The sequence below is a fragment of the Xiphophorus couchianus genome, chromosome 16, assembly GCF_001444195.1.
Source record: "Xiphophorus couchianus chromosome 16, X_couchianus-1.0, whole genome shotgun sequence".
Classification (NCBI taxonomy): domain Eukaryota; kingdom Metazoa; phylum Chordata; class Actinopteri; order Cyprinodontiformes; family Poeciliidae; genus Xiphophorus; species Xiphophorus couchianus.
The window spans coordinates 504,255-521,794 of NC_040243.1; the positions used below are offsets into that span (position 1 = coordinate 504,255).

General features: G+C 46.2%; 3 protein-coding genes across 8 annotated transcripts; 1 reads left to right on the forward strand and 2 right to left on the reverse strand.

Annotated features, from left to right (window-relative positions):
* Window positions 1-1,703: 1,703 nt before the first annotated feature.
* utp18 (UTP18 small subunit processome component) lies at window positions 1,704-5,853 on the reverse strand. The gene is made up of 13 exons (XM_028041735.1): window positions 5,468-5,853; window positions 4,812-4,960; window positions 4,639-4,734; window positions 4,175-4,245; window positions 4,011-4,117; window positions 3,790-3,915; window positions 3,547-3,721; window positions 3,369-3,469; window positions 3,195-3,285; window positions 2,989-3,112; window positions 2,716-2,890; window positions 2,501-2,643; window positions 1,704-1,883 (listed from the first exon to the last, which is right to left on the reverse strand). Exons 1-13 carry the CDS (start codon window positions 5,684-5,686, stop codon window positions 1,859-1,861), a joined length of 1,602 nt encoding a protein of 533 aa, XP_027897536.1. The 5' UTR covers window positions 5,687-5,853; the 3' UTR covers window positions 1,704-1,858.
* A 732-nt stretch (window positions 5,854-6,585) lies between these two features.
* LOC114159676 (WAS/WASL-interacting protein family member 2-like) lies at window positions 6,586-14,080 on the reverse strand. Of its 6 annotated transcripts, none has more exons than XM_028041742.1 (9): window positions 13,905-14,080; window positions 13,290-13,369; window positions 12,923-13,214; window positions 11,093-11,122; window positions 10,882-10,932; window positions 9,824-10,447; window positions 9,529-9,741; window positions 9,288-9,389; window positions 6,586-8,528 (listed from the first exon to the last, which is right to left on the reverse strand). In XM_028041742.1, exons 2-9 carry the CDS (start codon window positions 13,350-13,352, stop codon window positions 8,488-8,490), a joined length of 1,416 nt encoding a protein of 471 aa, XP_027897543.1. In that variant the 5' UTR covers window positions 13,353-13,369; window positions 13,905-14,080; the 3' UTR covers window positions 6,586-8,487. The 6 variants fall into 6 exon arrangements, with proteins under 6 accessions (XP_027897543.1, XP_027897541.1, XP_027897544.1 ...); XM_028041740.1 differs by having other exon boundaries at window positions 10,810-10,932; window positions 13,905-14,079; XM_028041743.1 differs by lacking the exon at window positions 11,093-11,122.
* Window positions 13,376-17,137, forward strand: LOC114159682 (uncharacterized). The gene is made up of 10 exons (XM_028041752.1): window positions 13,376-13,884; window positions 14,704-14,817; window positions 15,015-15,108; window positions 15,389-15,512; window positions 15,665-15,822; window positions 15,907-16,049; window positions 16,121-16,298; window positions 16,373-16,512; window positions 16,585-16,747; window positions 16,971-17,137. The coding sequence occupies exons 2-10, from the start codon at window positions 14,801-14,803 to the stop codon at window positions 17,034-17,036; spliced, it is 1,083 nt and encodes a 360-aa protein (XP_027897553.1). The 5' UTR covers window positions 13,376-13,884; window positions 14,704-14,800; the 3' UTR covers window positions 17,037-17,137.
* Window positions 17,138-17,540: the final 403 nt, after the last annotated feature.

Consider the following 17,540-nt stretch of genomic DNA (forward strand, 5'->3'; position numbering starts at 1 on the left):
AAAGATACTTTCGGGGACAAAATTTACAGAACTAAACAAAATAAAAAACATAAACCTACAACAGTTTGAAAAAGTCAAAGTCAAGCCTGACCTTTGACCCTTGCTGATGCCTTGCTGGAGGGCAGCGGACGGACGACGCCCCTTCACTGTCTCTTTCTGGAAAGACTTTATTATATTCAGTCTCACATCCTCAACAGTTTTTCACTTTTATACACAGATGTACTTTTTGGTTTCTACAATGTCTGTCCTGCTAATAAGAATCAATTTTATGTAATTAATCTATTGTCAATTCTAGTTAAATTTCATATTCATAAATGCAATTTAAACTGTTTTTATCTGAATTACAACACTATGCAGAAACTACACAGACTCTACGATCCCAAAGCTGTAAAGACTCTTGAGATTCTTTAACTGTCTTCCCTGAAACATTCTTATCTGTTTGTATTATACTCTCTATTATTTCTATTCCATGTAAGCCCTGCTGTTTTTTACCTTTTCCCTCATTCTATACATTTTATTGACATTTTGATGCCATAATAAAAAAACAAAAAACAAACCCGGACCGGACGGACAACATTCCTGCGGCGCGGCGCTCTGAGCATGCTCAGTGCGGTCTCTCTGACGTCACAGGCTGCTGGTTTGAAATCCGGTTTTAATGAAAACATCAGTAGCAGTCCCAGTTCATTGTCATGGCAACCGGTGATGTCAGAGCCTTCGGTTAAACTGAGAGCCGTCTAAACCCGTCCAGAACCAAAACCGCAGCGCTGCAGTCATAGGTCAGAGGTCAGCGCCAGAGCCAGTTCCGGTTCATCTTAATATTCTGTTGGTAACTAAGGAACAGAACCAGACTTTCTGAATTCAGTTACATTTCTGAGGCTCAAAGTTACATTTCATTGTTTGTGTAATTGTGTGAATTTATTTTGCATTTTTAATTTCTTGGTGTTTAAAAACATTTCAGTTCCTGAAGTCACAGAACGTTGATGAATTTTGACGTCAGCTCAGCTGCTTTCTTCAGATTCTGGTTCCGATTCTTTGTGTTTGTGGATTATTAATGTAGATGCGTGGAGTGAATTTTACATCAATATTCATCTCACTGAAACTGTTCATGTTTCCTCTCCTTTCAGGTTCAGTAAATTAAATAAATTAAAACATCCGTCCCAATAAAACCCAAAGGTCAGTTTAAAATAACCTTTAATCAGGCGTTTCATTCAGGACATATGTGTGTTTTGAAATGTTTTATTGATGTAATCTTCTAATTTTAAATGTTTTGTAACAACTGGAAGTAGAAAATCATCAAAATGAACAAATAAAATGACACTCATCCATCTGAGCGTAATTAATCTAAAGTCAGTAATGTTGATTCTCTAGCTGCACTGGTTGCTCTGTCCACTGTCGCCGCGTGCTTGCTCTGGACCAGGAAGCAGAACGCCGCCGTTTCATTAGCGTCACATTTTAGTTTAATGTTCTGCAACCGAATCAAACTCAGCTGCAGATTGAATCTTCATCCATGGTCTTCCTCTTTTCCAGGAAGAGGTCGTGAGGTCAGAGGTCACAGATGATCTCCGACACCCGATCAGGAGAAATCGGGCTATTCTGGGAAAATCCAAGATTTTCTGATCTAAAGTTAAAATTCTGATTAAATAATTTAAGTTTAAACATCAGGAGAGAAAAACTTCAGAATAAAACAAAACGGGTCAACTTGGTTCTGTTAGAAAGCCTTTTATAAATCCAAACATAAAAACCAGTTGCAGAGTTCTGTTTCCTGTTGGACCGACTGACCCAAACCCAACAGGCTTCAGGTGTTCAGGAATCACTGAGCCGGGTTCTGGTTAGGTTCTGGTTCTGGTCCAGAGTCTCTTCAGAAGTCCTTGTAGTGCAGCAGCCTGAACACAAACACAGACCCAGAGGAAGTGGCTGTTTGTGAGCATAAAGTTTATCATGAACCAAACAGTAAAAATGTTTTTAATGCCAATAAAACCTGTTTCCTCTGATTCTGTTTTATTCTGACAAACACGTCTGTGTTTAACAGGTAGGATATTCTAATAAAGGATTAGTGCTTTTCATTTTAAATGGGTAGGATATTCAGATGAAAGAAATGATCTTCCTGTGGTTTCATCATAGCTATAAAGCTAAGCTAACTATAACTGCTAAGCTTCCACTACAGTCACTCAAATAATCCAATATATTTAACATTATCAACCTGCTGTAGTTTGTAAACATAATGGTAGCAGTTTTCGACGGGTAGCACAGACAGATAGACTTGGCTATCTATCCGTGCTACGGTAGGAAAATCTGACGAGGTAGCACAGATTGTCAGAACTCCTGGCTGCCTGGAGTTCAACATGACTGTTTCACCACAGAGCTTTTAAATCCCCCATAAGGTTCCGGTTTGGTGGGTGTCCTCACTGTCATCTCCATGGTGCTCCAGAAGCTGCAGCTGCACAGGAAATGCTTCAGATATTCACTGTTTGAAAGCAGAAGAGCTGATTGGCTGGCTGACCTGAACAGGGGGGCGTGTCCTTTGTTGTTGGCCAATGAGAAGAAGCCGCTGCGTGGCGAGAAGTCCAGGCAGCTGACCCGGTGAGCGACCTTCCTGCTGGCCACGGGGAAATTGGAGAAGACGGTGATGCTGGGCAGGTGGACCTGAGCAGAGGCAGGTGGAGGTTAGCAACCAGCGGCGTCACGGCAACCGGCGTCACGGCAACCGGCGCTCACCAGCCGCACGGCTTCGTCTTCCACTCGCGAGGCGACGGCCAGGATCTCAGAGGTGGGGTTAAAGGTCAGAGACGTGGCGGAGGTCAGCAGGTTCATCACCGCTCTGAGAGGCTTCGGATTGGTCGAATTAAGACACGCCTCCTGGGAGTAGACGTTGACCACGCCCGCCTGGGAGCTGAGGCATGGAGGAGGGATCACGTGACCCAACGGTCTGCATATCACAATCTGCTCTCAGCCAATCAGAGAGCAGGTCTGGGAGTGGGCGTGGCTTACCCGCAGGCCAGGTAACGACCGTCTGGCGAGGCGGCGATGGCCGTCCCCTTCACGCAGCCGTCATCCATGAACCGGCTGAGGCACCGACTGCTGCGAACGTCCCACACAAACACCTCGCCTTCCTCTGCACCGGGGCGATGACATCACACACAGAGTCACATGACCCACAGGGGGCGATGACATCACACACAGAGTCACACACTCACCTGAGTTCACGAAGGCTTTGCTGCCGTCGGGACAGAAAGCCACGCCGCTGACGTCACCGTTGATCTTCATGCTGCGGACGATCTCATTGGTCTAGACGGAGAAAAGAAGAGGAAGAAGAAGCTGAGCTGATTAGTCACTGACAGGAGAAGAAGAACCAGCAGCAGAAGAAGAACCTTCAGCGTGAGCATGTGCAGGTATCCGTTGGTCCCGGTCAGCAGCAGAGCGCCCCCGTCAGGACACACAGAGAAGTCCTTCACTCTGGCTTCACTCAGACCTAAACCCGACACGGAGAAGCTTTTATTATGAAAGGTCAGCCTCAGCGGCAGGCCTCAGCGGCGGTGGGGGACTGACCCCTGACGGAGCGGACCGGCGCCACGCGGCCCTCCATCATGTCGTACAGGTAGAACATCTTGTTCCGTAGGCTGGTGGCAATCACCGTCCGCCCGTCCCGGCTGAACCGGGCCTGGTGGACCGGGAACCGCTCCAGGTGGACACTCTGGATCTTCGGGTTCGTCTTCCCGTCCACCTGCAGACAAGCCGGGTTAGACTCACACGGCGACCTCTGACCCCCGAGCCGCAAGAGGCGGGCCGTACCTGGAAGAGGGAGACGGACTGGTCGAGTCCCGCCGTCATGACGACCTGCGCCGACGGGTGGAACTGTACCGTGGTGAGCCGGTCTGCCGAGGGGCGGGCGCTGTTGGCATGGAGACACTTCTTCATCTGGAGACGCAGAACCGGGACCAGAATCAGAACTGGAACCGGCAGGTCAGTGCGTTGGTCCATTCCTTGGCGGCGGCGGAACCGTTCAGACTCACCCTCAGGACGCCGCTGGGAAGACTCTCTGAAGGCGCCACGAAGTTCCCCGTCCTCCTGAGGAGGTCGTCCTCTTCTTCCTCCTCCTCCTCCTCTTCTTCATCAAGAGCTGCAGGATCACAGAGTCAGAACCAGAACCAGAACCAGGAGGCTGACATGGATTCACCTTTTTTCTTCTTCTTCTTCTGGTCGCTGCTCTGCGCCCAGGATGGAGTTCCTCCCATCGACTTCTGAAACCTGAAAACAAAATTCCTTTTTATTTACAACTCTTGGATGGAAAATCATAAAGAGTCTAAGAAGCAAACATCCCATGTTGATGTTTTTAGAACATTTTATGAGCCTGTAGCTCATATTCAACAGGAAACTGTCAGGCCTGTCGCTATAATCAATAAATCACATGATAAATTAAAACAAACTCAATCGTTTCCATTTATTACTACCAAAAACTGATGATAAAGTCTTCAGTCTGATGTTCTGGTCTCCTTTGAAGGACTTGGTCTAATTCATTTGATTTATTTTGGATATTCAAAATGTCTTCCAGTTAAAGAGTTAAATGTTCATTAGAGCTTAAAGTTTGATCAAATCTGATTATGTGTTCTTGCATTATTATTGTTTGTAATAGTAACTCACTGCTCCTTCATCCTCTGCTGCAGCCTCTGCTTGGACATGGCCGACTCTGCATCTCCCTTCATCAGGTTTCTACGGTAACGGTGCTTCAAGTCCACCCTGACACAGACAGACAGACGCTGTTAAATTCGTTACAGGTGGAAACAGGAAGTAAATGTTTCATTGCTGGGACTTACTCTTCCTCCAGCTCGTCGTCTTCGTCCACCCAGGCAGCTTTCCTGGGCTGCGGCTGCTGACGAGGCTCTTCCTCCCCCTCCGAGTCTTCATCCCCACCACCCTCCTCATCCTCCAGCTGCAGGCCACTGGTCTGCTCCTCTTCGTCCTCCTGCAATAACACACATTTAAAGCTGAACAACTCTACCTGTGAGTAGAACTATGCTTTTGCTGAGGATGATGAATTATTAAGAACCTCAAACAGCCAAAGCATTGTGAAGTTTTAAACTGTGAGACAAATTTTCCTCCAGTAACTGAAGTGAGTGAAATGAAGATGAGACCTGAAGCAGCCTCCCATTAAATTAAATAAGCAGTTTCTGATTAAAAAGTTGAGTCGACAATTTTAATAAGTTGTCACAGTTTGCTGTAAAACGTTGTTTTATTTATAAACGTGAGCTTCTAAAACTTTGATCATTTTCTGAATGAGGTCTGGTGAAGTCACAACAGCATCGACATCAAATAAAGGTACTTAAGAAACAGTTTTAAACTGAGCCCATTTTTTATGTCAAGAAGTTGATTTTATTATAGAAAAATAACACTTTAACGTAATTTTTAAACATTTGAGAGATTTAAAGTTAAATTCACTGTTTTCTGAATGAAGTCTGGTGCTAAACATCACCTCCACCAGCCTCTCCAGCAGCTCCTCCTCCGCCCCAAACACCAGCGTCTCTAGCCGCTTCACCGAGCCGTCCTCCTCTCCCAGAACCGCCAGCCTCTTCAGGTTCTGCTGCCGCCGCTGCTCCTCTTCCTCCGGGTCGAACTTCGGAGGTCGGCTTCTCTTCTTCGCCGTTATTTTATTCTCGGTCACCGGAAGCTTGATAACGTTTTCGTCCTCCATGTTTATCCCGCCGACGGCACCAAAGTCCCAACAGAAATTAAAGGATTTAAGCCCCGCAGAAGAAACGAGCTGATTTCCAGGTTCTTCTCTACATGAAGCAGGTTTTTTAACCCATGTGCTGGAACTGTTTTTCCGCTTCACCACGATCACGTGTTTCCGGAGTCAGCCACTAAAAACCAGGGGGGAAATGAAACTCTGCCACCATCCGTTCAAGCGGAGAACTACAGGAAGAAAACTGTCAGTATGTGGAAACCTTTTATAACTGTTAAATAAAGTATTCACACTATGATGTCCTCGACTTGAGTTCTCGATTTTACAACAGCTAGAGCGTCGTTGCTCCACTAACCAAACTTTAACTTTCTTTTTACGTGTTTATTGAAGAGTGGCCTCTGACCACTGCCTTCACTTTGGCCATCGTAAACTGAAATGTACAAAGCATAGTATTAGCTAACATAGTATTAGCTAACGAACGTTGTAAATTAGCCATGCTTACTGCGAGCTAAAAAAACAAAACATTTTGATAAATGACTTAAACATACAAATTATTTACACCACCGTTACTCAAAACAAAGATAAAAATTATAATTATGAAAATAATTATAATTTTTATTACATTAGCTCGGTGCTCTTAGGAACCTCTAGTGGTGTGGGGGCCTAACTTGCACATGCCTTGGGCCGGCCCTGGCTGCATTTATACTCTGATACAAATGGAGCTGTGATGGAAACTTTGGGTTTCATTTAGGGGCAACAGAGTGAAGGGGTTCCAAAACATTGAAGTTTGAGGCTGAAACGGGACAAAATGTGGAAAATTCATGACATATTTTGTACTTAAATAAATGAAAATCTGGTTTAATTATATATTAAATATCACCAAATGTAAATATTTTTGAAACCATTAATGCAGCCTTTATTGTTTATTGAGACAAACTAAAAAAAAACTTTTACATGTGTGCAAAGTAAATAATTATGTTTATAAATCTGTAGCCAGAAAAATTAATTTTACAACTTTAATTCTCAGGATTAATCAGAATCCTTTAGCCAAGAGTCACACAGAGGGACCAGAAGCTGCTGGAGTTTATTCAGAGACCAGTTAGACCAGTTAGAGAGCATGCAGCTGGACTGGGACTGCTGCAGGACGACACCGTCCTCTGCAGCCAGGGGGCGATACCGAGTGTATTCTGACACAAACAGCAAGTCAGGAGATTTCTGAACCAGCATGGAAACCCGAAACCAGTGGAACCGGACAGGAGAACGTTCTGCATGCAGAAACATCAGGAGGTTCGCGAAGAACATGGCCAGACCAAAACACACAGGAGCTGCAATATTACAAATATATACAGAACCGGAACCGCAGGAGAAAGTCCAGTCCGAGGAGAAGAAATGGAAATCAAAACTAAACTTTTATTTCTGCAGAAACCACAAATGATCATTTTAATATTTTTATTAGTAAAATCAAAGATTTGCTCCTGGGCTCAGGTTCTGGTCAGAACCGGACCGAGGTCCGAATGACTCTTCGGCTTTACTCAGAACCTTTCGTCTCATCCACATGGTATCTGAACGCCTTCGGACCTTTTCCATCATTTTATCCCAGAATAAATTTGATCTTTTATTAATTTCTCCTAAACGTTAGGAGATGCTGACTTCAGTACCAGAACCTTTTGGGTTCTCAGAATGACAGAAAATAATGTTCAGAATCTCAGAACCGCTCCGATCCATCAGAACCTCCATCCAGAGTCCAACTGGATCTAACCTGACCCAGTTTCTGTAACTGGGTCGATTTTCCCAGAATGCTCCAGCTCAGATTGATGGTGGTTCTGACCCGGTAGAACATCCAGGACCTTCTAGATCCAGCCAGCTCCTCATCCAGTCACAAGTCTGTCTCTGGAGGACTTCCTGTTTCTGTCCAATCAGAGCCCAGAGAGCAGAAAGACACGCCCACTCTCACATCTGAATGGTGAAACTGGACCTGGAGGTTCTATTGAACCTGCAGCAGAACCAGAACCATGGGAACCCAGCAGGAGGTTCTGATGGAGGTCAGAAAAAATACTTTGATATGATTTAAAATTTTCTGAGAAAAGGAAGGAATCACCATGGCAACCAGTGACATCACTTAGCAGCTTCTTCTTAACCCTTCAGAACCAACAGATGGGTTCTGCAGAATTTTGTACAAAATTTTCAAATTTTAACTTTCTTTTTCTTTCACATTTCAGGATCAGAACCAAACGGTTTTGTTGCCCAACGTGCAGCTGCAGTGAATCATGGGAAACTATGAAGCAGGTCCGTTTGTCCTGGTTTGGTCCATGTTGGCACTTAAAGAGGCGACCTGTTTAGGAACCGGCCCATTTGGACGCGTCGTCAGCGATGATGATGATGATGGTGAATATTTACAGGTTTTTAATTCTTCATAGAGTTTGATCTGATTCAGAGTTCAGATCCAGAACCCGACCCGGATCGTTGATTAGTGTTTCTGTCAGTGATGATTAAAGAATCTCTTAGTTTTCTGTCATTAATAACTTCATCTTCATCCTCCAGAACCCTCCCGGACCCGTCAGAACCCGGCCCGGTTGGCTAACAGAACCAGCAGCGGGCCTCCTGCGGCCATCGGATCAAAACGAAAAGTGCAAACAGAAATCCAACACGTGGAGGAAGACGCGCCGCTCCTTTAACCAGAGTCCTCCTCTCTGATTGGTAGATCTGTCGGACATCTCCTCAGCCAATCAGCTGCAAGTGAAGATGAGGCGCAGATGGACAAACAGGATGAAGAAGCAGGTGAGGGGGAGGAGAAGGGAGGAGCTGGAGGTTCACCTGCCGACAGGAGGAAGAGGCGGAGCTCCCCTCATCACTGAAACAGAAACAGGAAGAGCCAATCAGAAGACAGGATTCAACTTTAAACTGTTAGCCGTTCCCCTGCTAGCTACGCTTCTTAGCATAGCTAGTTGAGACTTAGTTTGCTAAAACTTACTAAGTTCTAAACATTTAGCTAATGTTTATGATTAGTTAGAACACTAATCATAAACATTGGTTTACCTAAAGAGCTAATCACAAAAATTAGCCTTGCTAATGCTAAACAGCTAATCATTAACATTAGTTACACTAAACCGGTAATCCTAAACTTAAGTTTCTCTAAAGAGCTAATCATGAAAATTAGTTCAGTTAATGATAAAAAGCTAGTCGTAAAATTACAGAAACTCTGCTTTTGCTAAAAAGGTAATCATCAACATCAAGTAATTATAAACATTTGTTTCACTCACACTGAAATGCTTATCAGAAACATTACTTCCACAAACACTAAAGAATTAATCCTAAGCATCAGTTCTGCTAATACTAAAGTGCTAATCATTAGGATTAGTTTTCCTGAAGAGTTAATCATAAAAATTACTTATCTAATGCTAAAGAGCTAATTGCAAACATTAGTTTGACTAATGCTAAGGACATAGCCAGAAACATCGGCTGTGCTAATGCTATAGAGTGAAACCAACAGGTGATTAATGGAAGCAAAGACTAATGCACTGAAAGAAAAACAAGTTCTGCTATTAGCACATTAGCAGCTTAGAGGGTAAAGTGTCTGTTAGCGAGGAGGCAGAGTTAGCGAAGCTGCTACCTCGGCTAGCTCTGCTCGGGTAGATCTTGGTGAAGTGTCGGTACTCGTCCGGAGGCGGGAAGTCGCCCAGAGGATGGAAGGAGTACTTGGACTCGAAGTCGTCTGCAGGAAGAGACACGAGTCAAGTTTTAACTCAGTAACAAGTCATTTCTAACATGGAGGGTCAGAAACAGCCAAGTCTCTGAGAAACAGGAAAACACAAGAGGAGCCGTCACAACCGACCAATCAGGAAGAGACTCACCAACAAAGGAGCGAGGGATGGAGGAGGAGGAGTGTCCGTTACGGAGGGGAGGGGGCGGCGGGGGAGGGGCGGCGGGGGTGCGCGAGGGAGGGGGGGGAGGTTTTCCTCTGGAGGGGGGGTCCGAGGAGAGGGAGGGGCTACCGTGCGTCCTGTAGGGCGGAGGAGGCGGGGCTTCTCTGCCGGCCACCCTCGCTGACGCCGGAGCAGCAGGAGCTGAGGAGAGATTGGTTCAGGAGATCAACGGCGTCCTGTGATTGGCTAAGAGCAAAAGGTGGAGGATAATGATGTCACTCACCTGCACCCCTGCTGGGCGGCTCTCTGACAGGGGGCGGCGGCCTGCTGGCACCCTGCTGGGACGGCGTGGGCGACGCTGGTGGCGGTGGAGGGGCGGGGCCTCTGGTAGGGGTGTGGCCTCCTGGTGAGGGGGCGGGCCTCTTGTTGCTCAGAGAGTTGTGGCGCTGCGGCAGTTCGGGCGCCGCCTCGCCGCCCCCTGCTGGGCTGTTGATGCGGTACGGCGGAGGGGGCGGGGCCAGCGTGGAGCTGGAAGGGGCGGAGTTTCCCCCAGAGGTGGGGGGGCGTCTGCTGTTGCTAGGAGACGGGGGAGGCTTGGCGGGGAGGGGCGGGGTGTTGCTGGGTGTTGGTGGAAGGGGTTTCTCTCTGTTGTAGGATGAGGAGGGAGGGGAGGGGGCATTGCCACGGCGACCGAGGGGAGGAGGAGGAGGGGCGGAGGAGGAGTGCTTCATGCCGGCAGACGGGGAAGAAGGGGAGGAGGAGAGGTTGGGGAGCGAAGGTCGCTGAGGTCGAGTCGTCTCTGTCGGCGACAACGCCTGAGGGGAGGGGCTCTCTGCGTCGTCATGGCGATGGCTCGGAGGGCGAGGCGCTGCAGAACGGGTGGACGGAGGTCGTCCCGACGACGAGTCTGAGCGACAAAGAGAGGGTAGAATAACGTATTCACACCCTGGAGCAATGCCACTGAAAATTCAGTGGAAGGAAAATCTGTCACAAACTCTGTGTGGCCTGCATTAAACCCGTCAGATCTACAGCTTCACCTTGAACAAAACGTGGTGGTGGCAGCAACATGCTGTAAAACCAGCCACTCTGAACTCACAGCTACAGATATTATGGGATGGTTTAGACAGGTCTAGTTAAAGTCCAGACCTGAATTCAGCTGAGTCAGGAGTCAGGAGACTCCGGGGTTAAAACTAGAAGCCTGCCACACTTTTCAGCTGTTTAGTGACAAATGGTCTTCCTTCCACCGAGTGTTCCTAATCGGCTCCTGACCTCCTACTGGCTTCAGCTTGGGGACTCCGCCCGTGAACAGGCCTCCGATTGGAGGAGCGGAGCTCGACTTACTTCCTGCCACGCTGCCATTGGCTCCTGCGGCGGCTCCGCCTCCTCTGGGCTCTGGGGACCAAAACCACGGACAGGTGAGAAGGGGCGGGGCCTGGTGTGGGCGCTGTGCTCTACGATGGGTTAGTGTGAGGCGGGATGCGGGTGGAGACGGTGAGGTGGGATGAGGTGGGATGAGGCGGTGGTGAGTGAGACGGTAAATTAAAGTGTTTACGCTCGCACGCCGCTCCGATGACATCATCGCCAGCACAAACAGTCAGAAACATGTTAAGAATCAGTGACATCACAGGTGATCAGAGAGCACAGGAAATCAAAATACAACAACTGGTCATCAACTCTGAGCCCCTCCCACTCCTGCTCAGGCCCCGCCCCCACAGGGCTGCAGATTTCAAAATAAGAGCATCAACATGACTCACTAACAGGAGGAATTTTTCTACCATGTTTATAAGTAGGGAGATGAATGTTGATACACATAATTCTACTGAAATTATGTGAAACTCACATAAGAATTTAAAAAAAAAAAGTTATTATTCAAATAAAAATATTACTTAAGCTGACCTTGAGACACAGGATTATCCCCTTATCTTCTTAAAGGGTCAGTGTCATGTGTTTTCTAAACTCATAGCCCCATTTTTTAGTATAATCCAGTAACTATAATACCTTCTGTTGTTATAAAAATGCTATACATACCAAATATGACTTAGAAAATTGGCTTTGTAATTTAAGGGACTGAAATTGGGTCTCTGTCTCTTTAAGAAACTCCTGCCTTTCTGAAGCTTTTTAGCTTTGCTCTGAGCAGTAGCTGCTGTAACAAGCTCAGCAGTTCCTCCAGCTAATTGCTAACTGCTGCTGGCTAGTCTGAAGGAGCTGAGGGGGGGAGGAGCTTTGGCTCAAAGGCGGGGCTAGGTCCACCCAGGCGTTTTGCGGCTGAATGGTTGCCATGGTAATTTAAGACTTTCTCAAAAATGCATGAAAAGATCAAAGCAGGAAATAACATTAAAACAGAATGGAAAGATTAAAAAATGACTACCCAAAACCTCCTTTTTAAAGTGATTTCTACAAGTCTGTGAGATTTCTGTAGCCAATCAGTGTTGGCGCTTTAGAAACGCCCCCAGCAACGCTAACTGAGCTTTTCCTGAACCAGACTTTAAACTAACAGCAGCTGCAGGAAGCTGCAGTGTCTGGCTAAGCAGCCGCTCTGTCACCTGTCCACCTGCTACACACACACACACACACCCACACACACACACCTGAGCTCAAACTCAGCAGAGACAGGAAGAGCAGACATGTCGGTCGAAAACGGAGAGAAACAGGAATGGATCAGATGAGAAAAGAGAGACAAACAGGAAACATGGACGACAGCGTCGGGCGCTTCACGGGTCGCTGCGTGTTTGGAGTGTGTGTGTGTGTGTCTGTGTGTGTGTGTGTGAGAGAGAGACAGTGAGGCGCCTCCCATCCTGGATCCAAGGCCTCAGAAGTCACAATACAACAAAATTTCAGTCATAATATTTCAAAAATTAAGTCATAATAATAGAACAGTCAAACGATGAAAAAAATTCTGATATTGTAATATTTTGAGAAAAGATCATAATATTCCTGGAATTAAGTAGTCATTTCCAACATGGAAAATAATTGAAATAATATAATATTACAATATAATAATAATTATTATAATAATTTAAAATGGGATATAATTCATCTTTTAACACATCAACATCCAAATATTATGAGCAGAACTTTGAAATGACTCAGCGTGTTAAGAAGAAAGAACTGGGAACTCTTTAAAACTTTTTTCTAGTAGTTTATGACGTTATTCTGTGATATTATGACTTTATTAACGTAATAAAAAAATGTTTTAGTCCAGCCTGATTTTCAATCGTGACTGGCTGTCGAAGGGTAACTATGTTTTATTTTTATTTGGTCAACATTCAGCCTCAGTTTCTATGACCCCTCCCCCCTCCCCCTGTGGACGCTAGCGGCTGATTAGCCCTGAGCGCAGCCTCCTGCAGCCGGCCTAAAGCATGTCAGAACACAGAGGTCTTACTGTGGAGGGACGGAGAGGAGCTCGGTCCTCCAGCCTTCTTCTGGGCCTCCTCAGACAGCGCCCCCTGCTGCTTGGGCTGGCTCTGGCTTAGGTACTGGTATAAGCGAATGTATGGGTGCTCTGTGGGAGGTGTTTGGCTCTTTGGTGTTTGAGTCTTACTGTCGAGCAGAGGAGCGCTGCGGTCGTTCACCACCGCCACCTTCTTCAGCTTGGTGCCTTTGCAGATGTCCGACAGCAAGGCGCCGCGACCTTTGACCTCCTCCCTGTTCAGCTTTGGAGGGGTGGTGTTGGCCTGAGGGGGGGAGATGCTGTCAGTGTTTTGATGATTGCTGCTGCTGTTCTGAGGCAGTTTGGACTTTAACCTCACCTGGCTGAAGGTGGGGGGGGGAGGCGGCCCCCCTGGGGGAGGAGGCGGGGGCGGGATGGGCATCCTGCTGCTGATAACACCTGGAAGACAACAACCTATCACCAGCAGAACCTTTCCTCTGCAAACCCATCATGTAAATAAATAATCTGCGCCAGTTAATCCGGGATATGTCTCCCTGATCCACCGTCTATTAGATCCGTTTTATGAATGGAAGATTATGAATAAAGACTCGTTCAGCACCGGAACCATGTGGAACCGGTTCTTTAAAACTGGAACCGGTCCAGTCACACCCAAACAGACGGAATCAGAGGCACATCGCATCTTCTTCTGGTCCTTCTGTTTTTCTTCAGCTGCAGTTATCTCCGTTAGCATGATGCTAACATAGGCCTGATTCTGTATGAAGCTAGGTTAGCATCGGCGATGAGCTCATGTTAAGCACTTTAAATTACTAAAAACTAGTAATATCCGTACCAGAACCATCCAAAGTTCGGTTCAAAGCCTCTCTGTGCTTCTGATCATCACAGAGAGCCGCGGGCTGCGCGGCTAGCTCCCCCTGCTAAAAGCTGACCGCAGCATCACAGTCACACCTGCACAGGTGAGATTGGCTGCTCCTACCTGAGAGCCTGAACGCCTCTCCACCGGTTAGCTCATCCTCCCAGCTGTGGGTCTGTGGGTTAACAGGCCGAAGCTCGGTCCGGTTCGGTTCAGTCCGGTCCGGACGCTATTGAGAACACCGCTAGCTTGAGAGCTGCAGAGGCAACACGAGGTCACGTGATCTGAGTGTCTTGCTGCTGAAGCTGCTTTTATATTTATTTGGCTTTTTTTCAACTGCCTTAAAAATTCATGCTATTTATTTTGCTTCCTGCTGTATTTTTTCTAGATATGTTTTTAAATAAAAAGCATTTTTATTTATTATTATTTGTAATTTTTTGTTGAGTCTGACATATATATATATATATATATATATATATATATATATATATATATATAAATAACTTTTACAGAGGAAAATAAGAAATAAAAAGCTCCGAGAGCTTTTCAGTTCTTCAAATAGATCATGTGTCTTATGGAAAATGTTCTCCACATTAATGCAAGAAGTCAAGATTTTAACCAATCACTGAAAGTTAACATAGTAAAAACAAGAAATCTATTGTTAAAAATCAGAAATTAAAACTCATAGGAACATGTTTACACGCACTTTATAAAGGAAGTAAAAATCCAATCAGATTTATTATAAATGAAAATAAACGGAGAAGCTTAAAGAAAGAATTGAAAGAGTATTAAAATAGACGAAGAAAACTTTACTCCCAAAAATCTACTGGGAAACATCCCGTGAATGATGATCAATTTAGTAGTTAAAGAATTGATATAATTGTTATAGAATTGACTGTTTATCTGCTGTTTTACCCTCTAGTCCAGTGGGTGGCGGTAATAGACCTCCACGCTGGTTGCTCACCGCTTGAAAACACCAACAGAGGAAGAAGAAGAAGCGGGGAGATTTGAAAACAAAAATGGCGAAAGTTCGGAGGTAAGTTTTCTCAGAAAGATTTGAAAATCTTTTAGATTGTTGTTAAAAGGTTATTTAATTTGAAGGACTTTTAACTTCCCGATATACAAGTATAAGTATATACCTGTAAAATGATCTTAAGCATTAAAAACGGAAATTTTATTAATTAATCCCAGTCCGGTTTTGTCTGAATCTGACGCTCTGTTTCTGTCGGCCAGAGTTCTGGAGCGCTGTGACCCGGTCCTGTTGGAGCCCTGCGGGGAGCCCGAACCGGACTGCGCCGAGGCAGCAGGGACGGTTCTGTTCCTCACGGTTAGTACCTGGTCTCTGGTCCAGTCATTCACGGAACACCTGAGGTCCGTGGTTCCGAACCCAAATCTCTTTTATCAGCATTATGAGAGTTGTGCTGTAAAATGATTCCGCCCGGAACAGAATAATGCAAATGTATAAGTCAAGACCTTTTGTGTTAAAACCTCTAACCTTGTGAGGAATCGAGTTTGTGTTAAAGCTGTTAATAAAATGACCGGAAGTTAATACAAAGCCCTCATATATGCAGAAATACAAACTTGTGTGTGTGTGTGTGTGTGTGTAGGAGAGTCGACGAGTCCAGAAGGTTCTGTGGCGTCAGCTGTTTGTTCTGGACTCCATGATGTTCTTACTGAAAGACCTTGAATCTGCCCAGCAACTGATGACACTGCCCTGTCCCCCGCCATCTGGTACACACACACACACACACACACACACACACACACACACACATTTACCTGGATGGACGTTTTACTGAAATGTGTTGGAATCAATAAAACAGGAGGTGCTGCAGCTTTAGCGCAGGTGTGTGTGTGTATTTACCTCTGTGTGTGTGTGTCAGAGGGCGGGGCTCGCAGCAGGTGGAAGGCTCTGAAGGCGGAGACCAGGTCAGGGATGGAGGAGACGGAGTCGCTGCTCAGATCCCTGCAGGACCGAGTCCAACAAGTCCAGCACAGGAGAGACAGAGTCACAGCGCTGCTGCAGCTGCTGCACATCAAGGTGGACACACATACACACAGAGAAATACACACACCCCTGCTCCGTCCACATCGTTCTTATGCCCCGCCCCCGTTTCCCCGGCAGCGACAGCATCAGGATCAGCTCATTGTGTCGCTGCTGAAGGCCCAGAATGCTTTGCAGTCATGTGACCTACAGCTGGAGCAGCTAAGGGCGGAGTCAGAGGCGGCGCTCCATCAACTGGTGTCATGGCGGCGGCTCAGAGACCTGTGAGTAGATGAGGCACATGACCGGTGAGGGGAGAGGCTCTGATTGGCCGTTAACTCTTACTTCCTGTCAGGCTGCAGGAACACGCCACGGCCACACAGGAAGTGATGCAGATGCAGCTCCTTTCTGTTGACCAATCAGAGCTGCTGCTGGAGATCAGGCCCCGCCTCCCTTCCCAGCCATCAGCCAATGAGCTGCCGCCACCGAGGCTGGTGGTCAGCTGGCGCCATGACGACAGATTCACCCTGCAGGTAACGCTCAGACCTGTAAATGCTGCTGCTGATGTCACTTCCTGTCCATGTGACCATGTGACCTGCGTCTCCAGGTGGGGGAGGAGTTAGCCGGGCAGGTGGAGGGCTGCGGGTCGGGACGTCGCGACGTGCTCAGCGCCACCCTGCTGGACGTCCTGCAGAGCTACATGGGCCAGGCGGCGCTGCTGGCTGAGATCCACAGCCTCAGGGCCAGGTGAGGCCACGCTCCCCGTCCAGCCCAGGTGGTCTTGCTGTGTCGTATCTGATGTCCGGCGTTGTGTTGCAGCTTCGCCATCGACTGGTGCCCGGCGAAGCGCCTGCTGGTCTACCTGAAGTCGGCGGCGCTGGTTTGCCACCTGCAGGTGGAGGACGGCTACCCTGCAGCCGGGTCGGCCCGGCTCAGCTCGGTGCTGCGGGACGGACGGCCAGTGGACACGGAGGGACTGAAGGTACCGCAGCCTCTGGTTGGCCGCTCTGTGAGCCAATAGGAGTGTCTCTGTGCCGTCCAATCAGAAGCGGCTAAAGAGTTTAGATGTCAAACCATTTAGAGAAAGTTTCAGCAGATTTGTCACCTGATTCCAGATTATTCTGAATTACTGATGAGATTATTGGATAAACTGAGTCAGATTATTGATTATTGATCTGATCGGTTTCTCTGTTTCTGTCTTCCAGCCTCGTAAAGCTGAACTCTCTCTGACCGACTGGCTGGTTTTCCTCTGCAGTAGTCCGCTCATCTGAAGGAGGGACAAGCTGTCCTCCAGTCTGTCTCTCAGGTTTTTCTCCCTTTTCTTTTTTGTGTTACTTTGATATAAAATAATAAAATAAACTCTCTAACCATAGTAACGGATTCATTTTTCACACGTGAAAATATTCTCTAATGTTTCTGGTTCAAGTTTGTGGGGGGAAATAATCCATCTACATTTACTTATCTATATCTATTTAGATCCATATGTTATAAAAATACTTATATACATTTATGAACCTATATAGTTAGTTTATATAGTCATATGAATATTCTGTATTGATTAATTTGTATGTATTTACACATATTATGTAATCTAGAAAAATAATTTTTAGAAATAATTTTTAAAATATTTCCTGGTGGATGTAAAAATTTTAAATAGTATATAAAATCAAAAATACTTTGAATTAAATTAGTCACTGTAGTTTTTTTTCTAAATAAAACAAATACAATGGAAACTAAACCATAAAACCTCCTAATGTAAATAAAATCTGAATTTA

Excerpts from the sequence above, each read along its gene's own strand:
- LOC114159676 (XM_028041740.1), bottom strand. The coding sequence starts at position 13,352 with ATGCCCATCCCGCCCCCGCCTCCTCCCCCAGGGGGGCCGCCTCCCCCC. Across the intron at positions 10,933-11,092 it reads CATCGGAGCGGCGTGCGAGC|AGCCCAGAGGAGGCGGAGCC; the intron begins GTAAACACTTTA and ends TTTGGTCCCCAG. Across the intron at positions 8,529-9,287 it reads CCCGAGCAGAGCTAGCCGAG|TGATGAGGGGAGCTCCGCCT; the intron begins GTAGCAGCTTCG and ends TTTCTGTTTCAG.
- LOC114159682 (XM_028041752.1), top strand. Across the intron at positions 15,513-15,664 it reads GCCCTGTCCCCCGCCATCTG|AGGGCGGGGCTCGCAGCAGG; the intron begins GTACACACACAC and ends TGTGTGTGTCAG. Across the intron at positions 16,748-16,970 it reads TGGACACGGAGGGACTGAAG|CCTCGTAAAGCTGAACTCTC; the intron begins GTACCGCAGCCT and ends TCTGTCTTCCAG.
- utp18 (XM_028041735.1), bottom strand. The coding sequence starts at position 5,686 with ATGGAGGACGAAAACGTTATCAAGCTTCCGGTGACCGAGAATAAAATA. Across the intron at positions 4,961-5,467 it reads TGCTGGAGAGGCTGGTGGAG|GAGGACGAAGAGGAGCAGAC; the intron begins GTGATGTTTAGC and ends GTGTTATTGCAG. Across the intron at positions 4,735-4,811 it reads GACGACGAGCTGGAGGAAGA|GGTGGACTTGAAGCACCGTT; the intron begins GTAAGTCCCAGC and ends TGTCTGTGTCAG.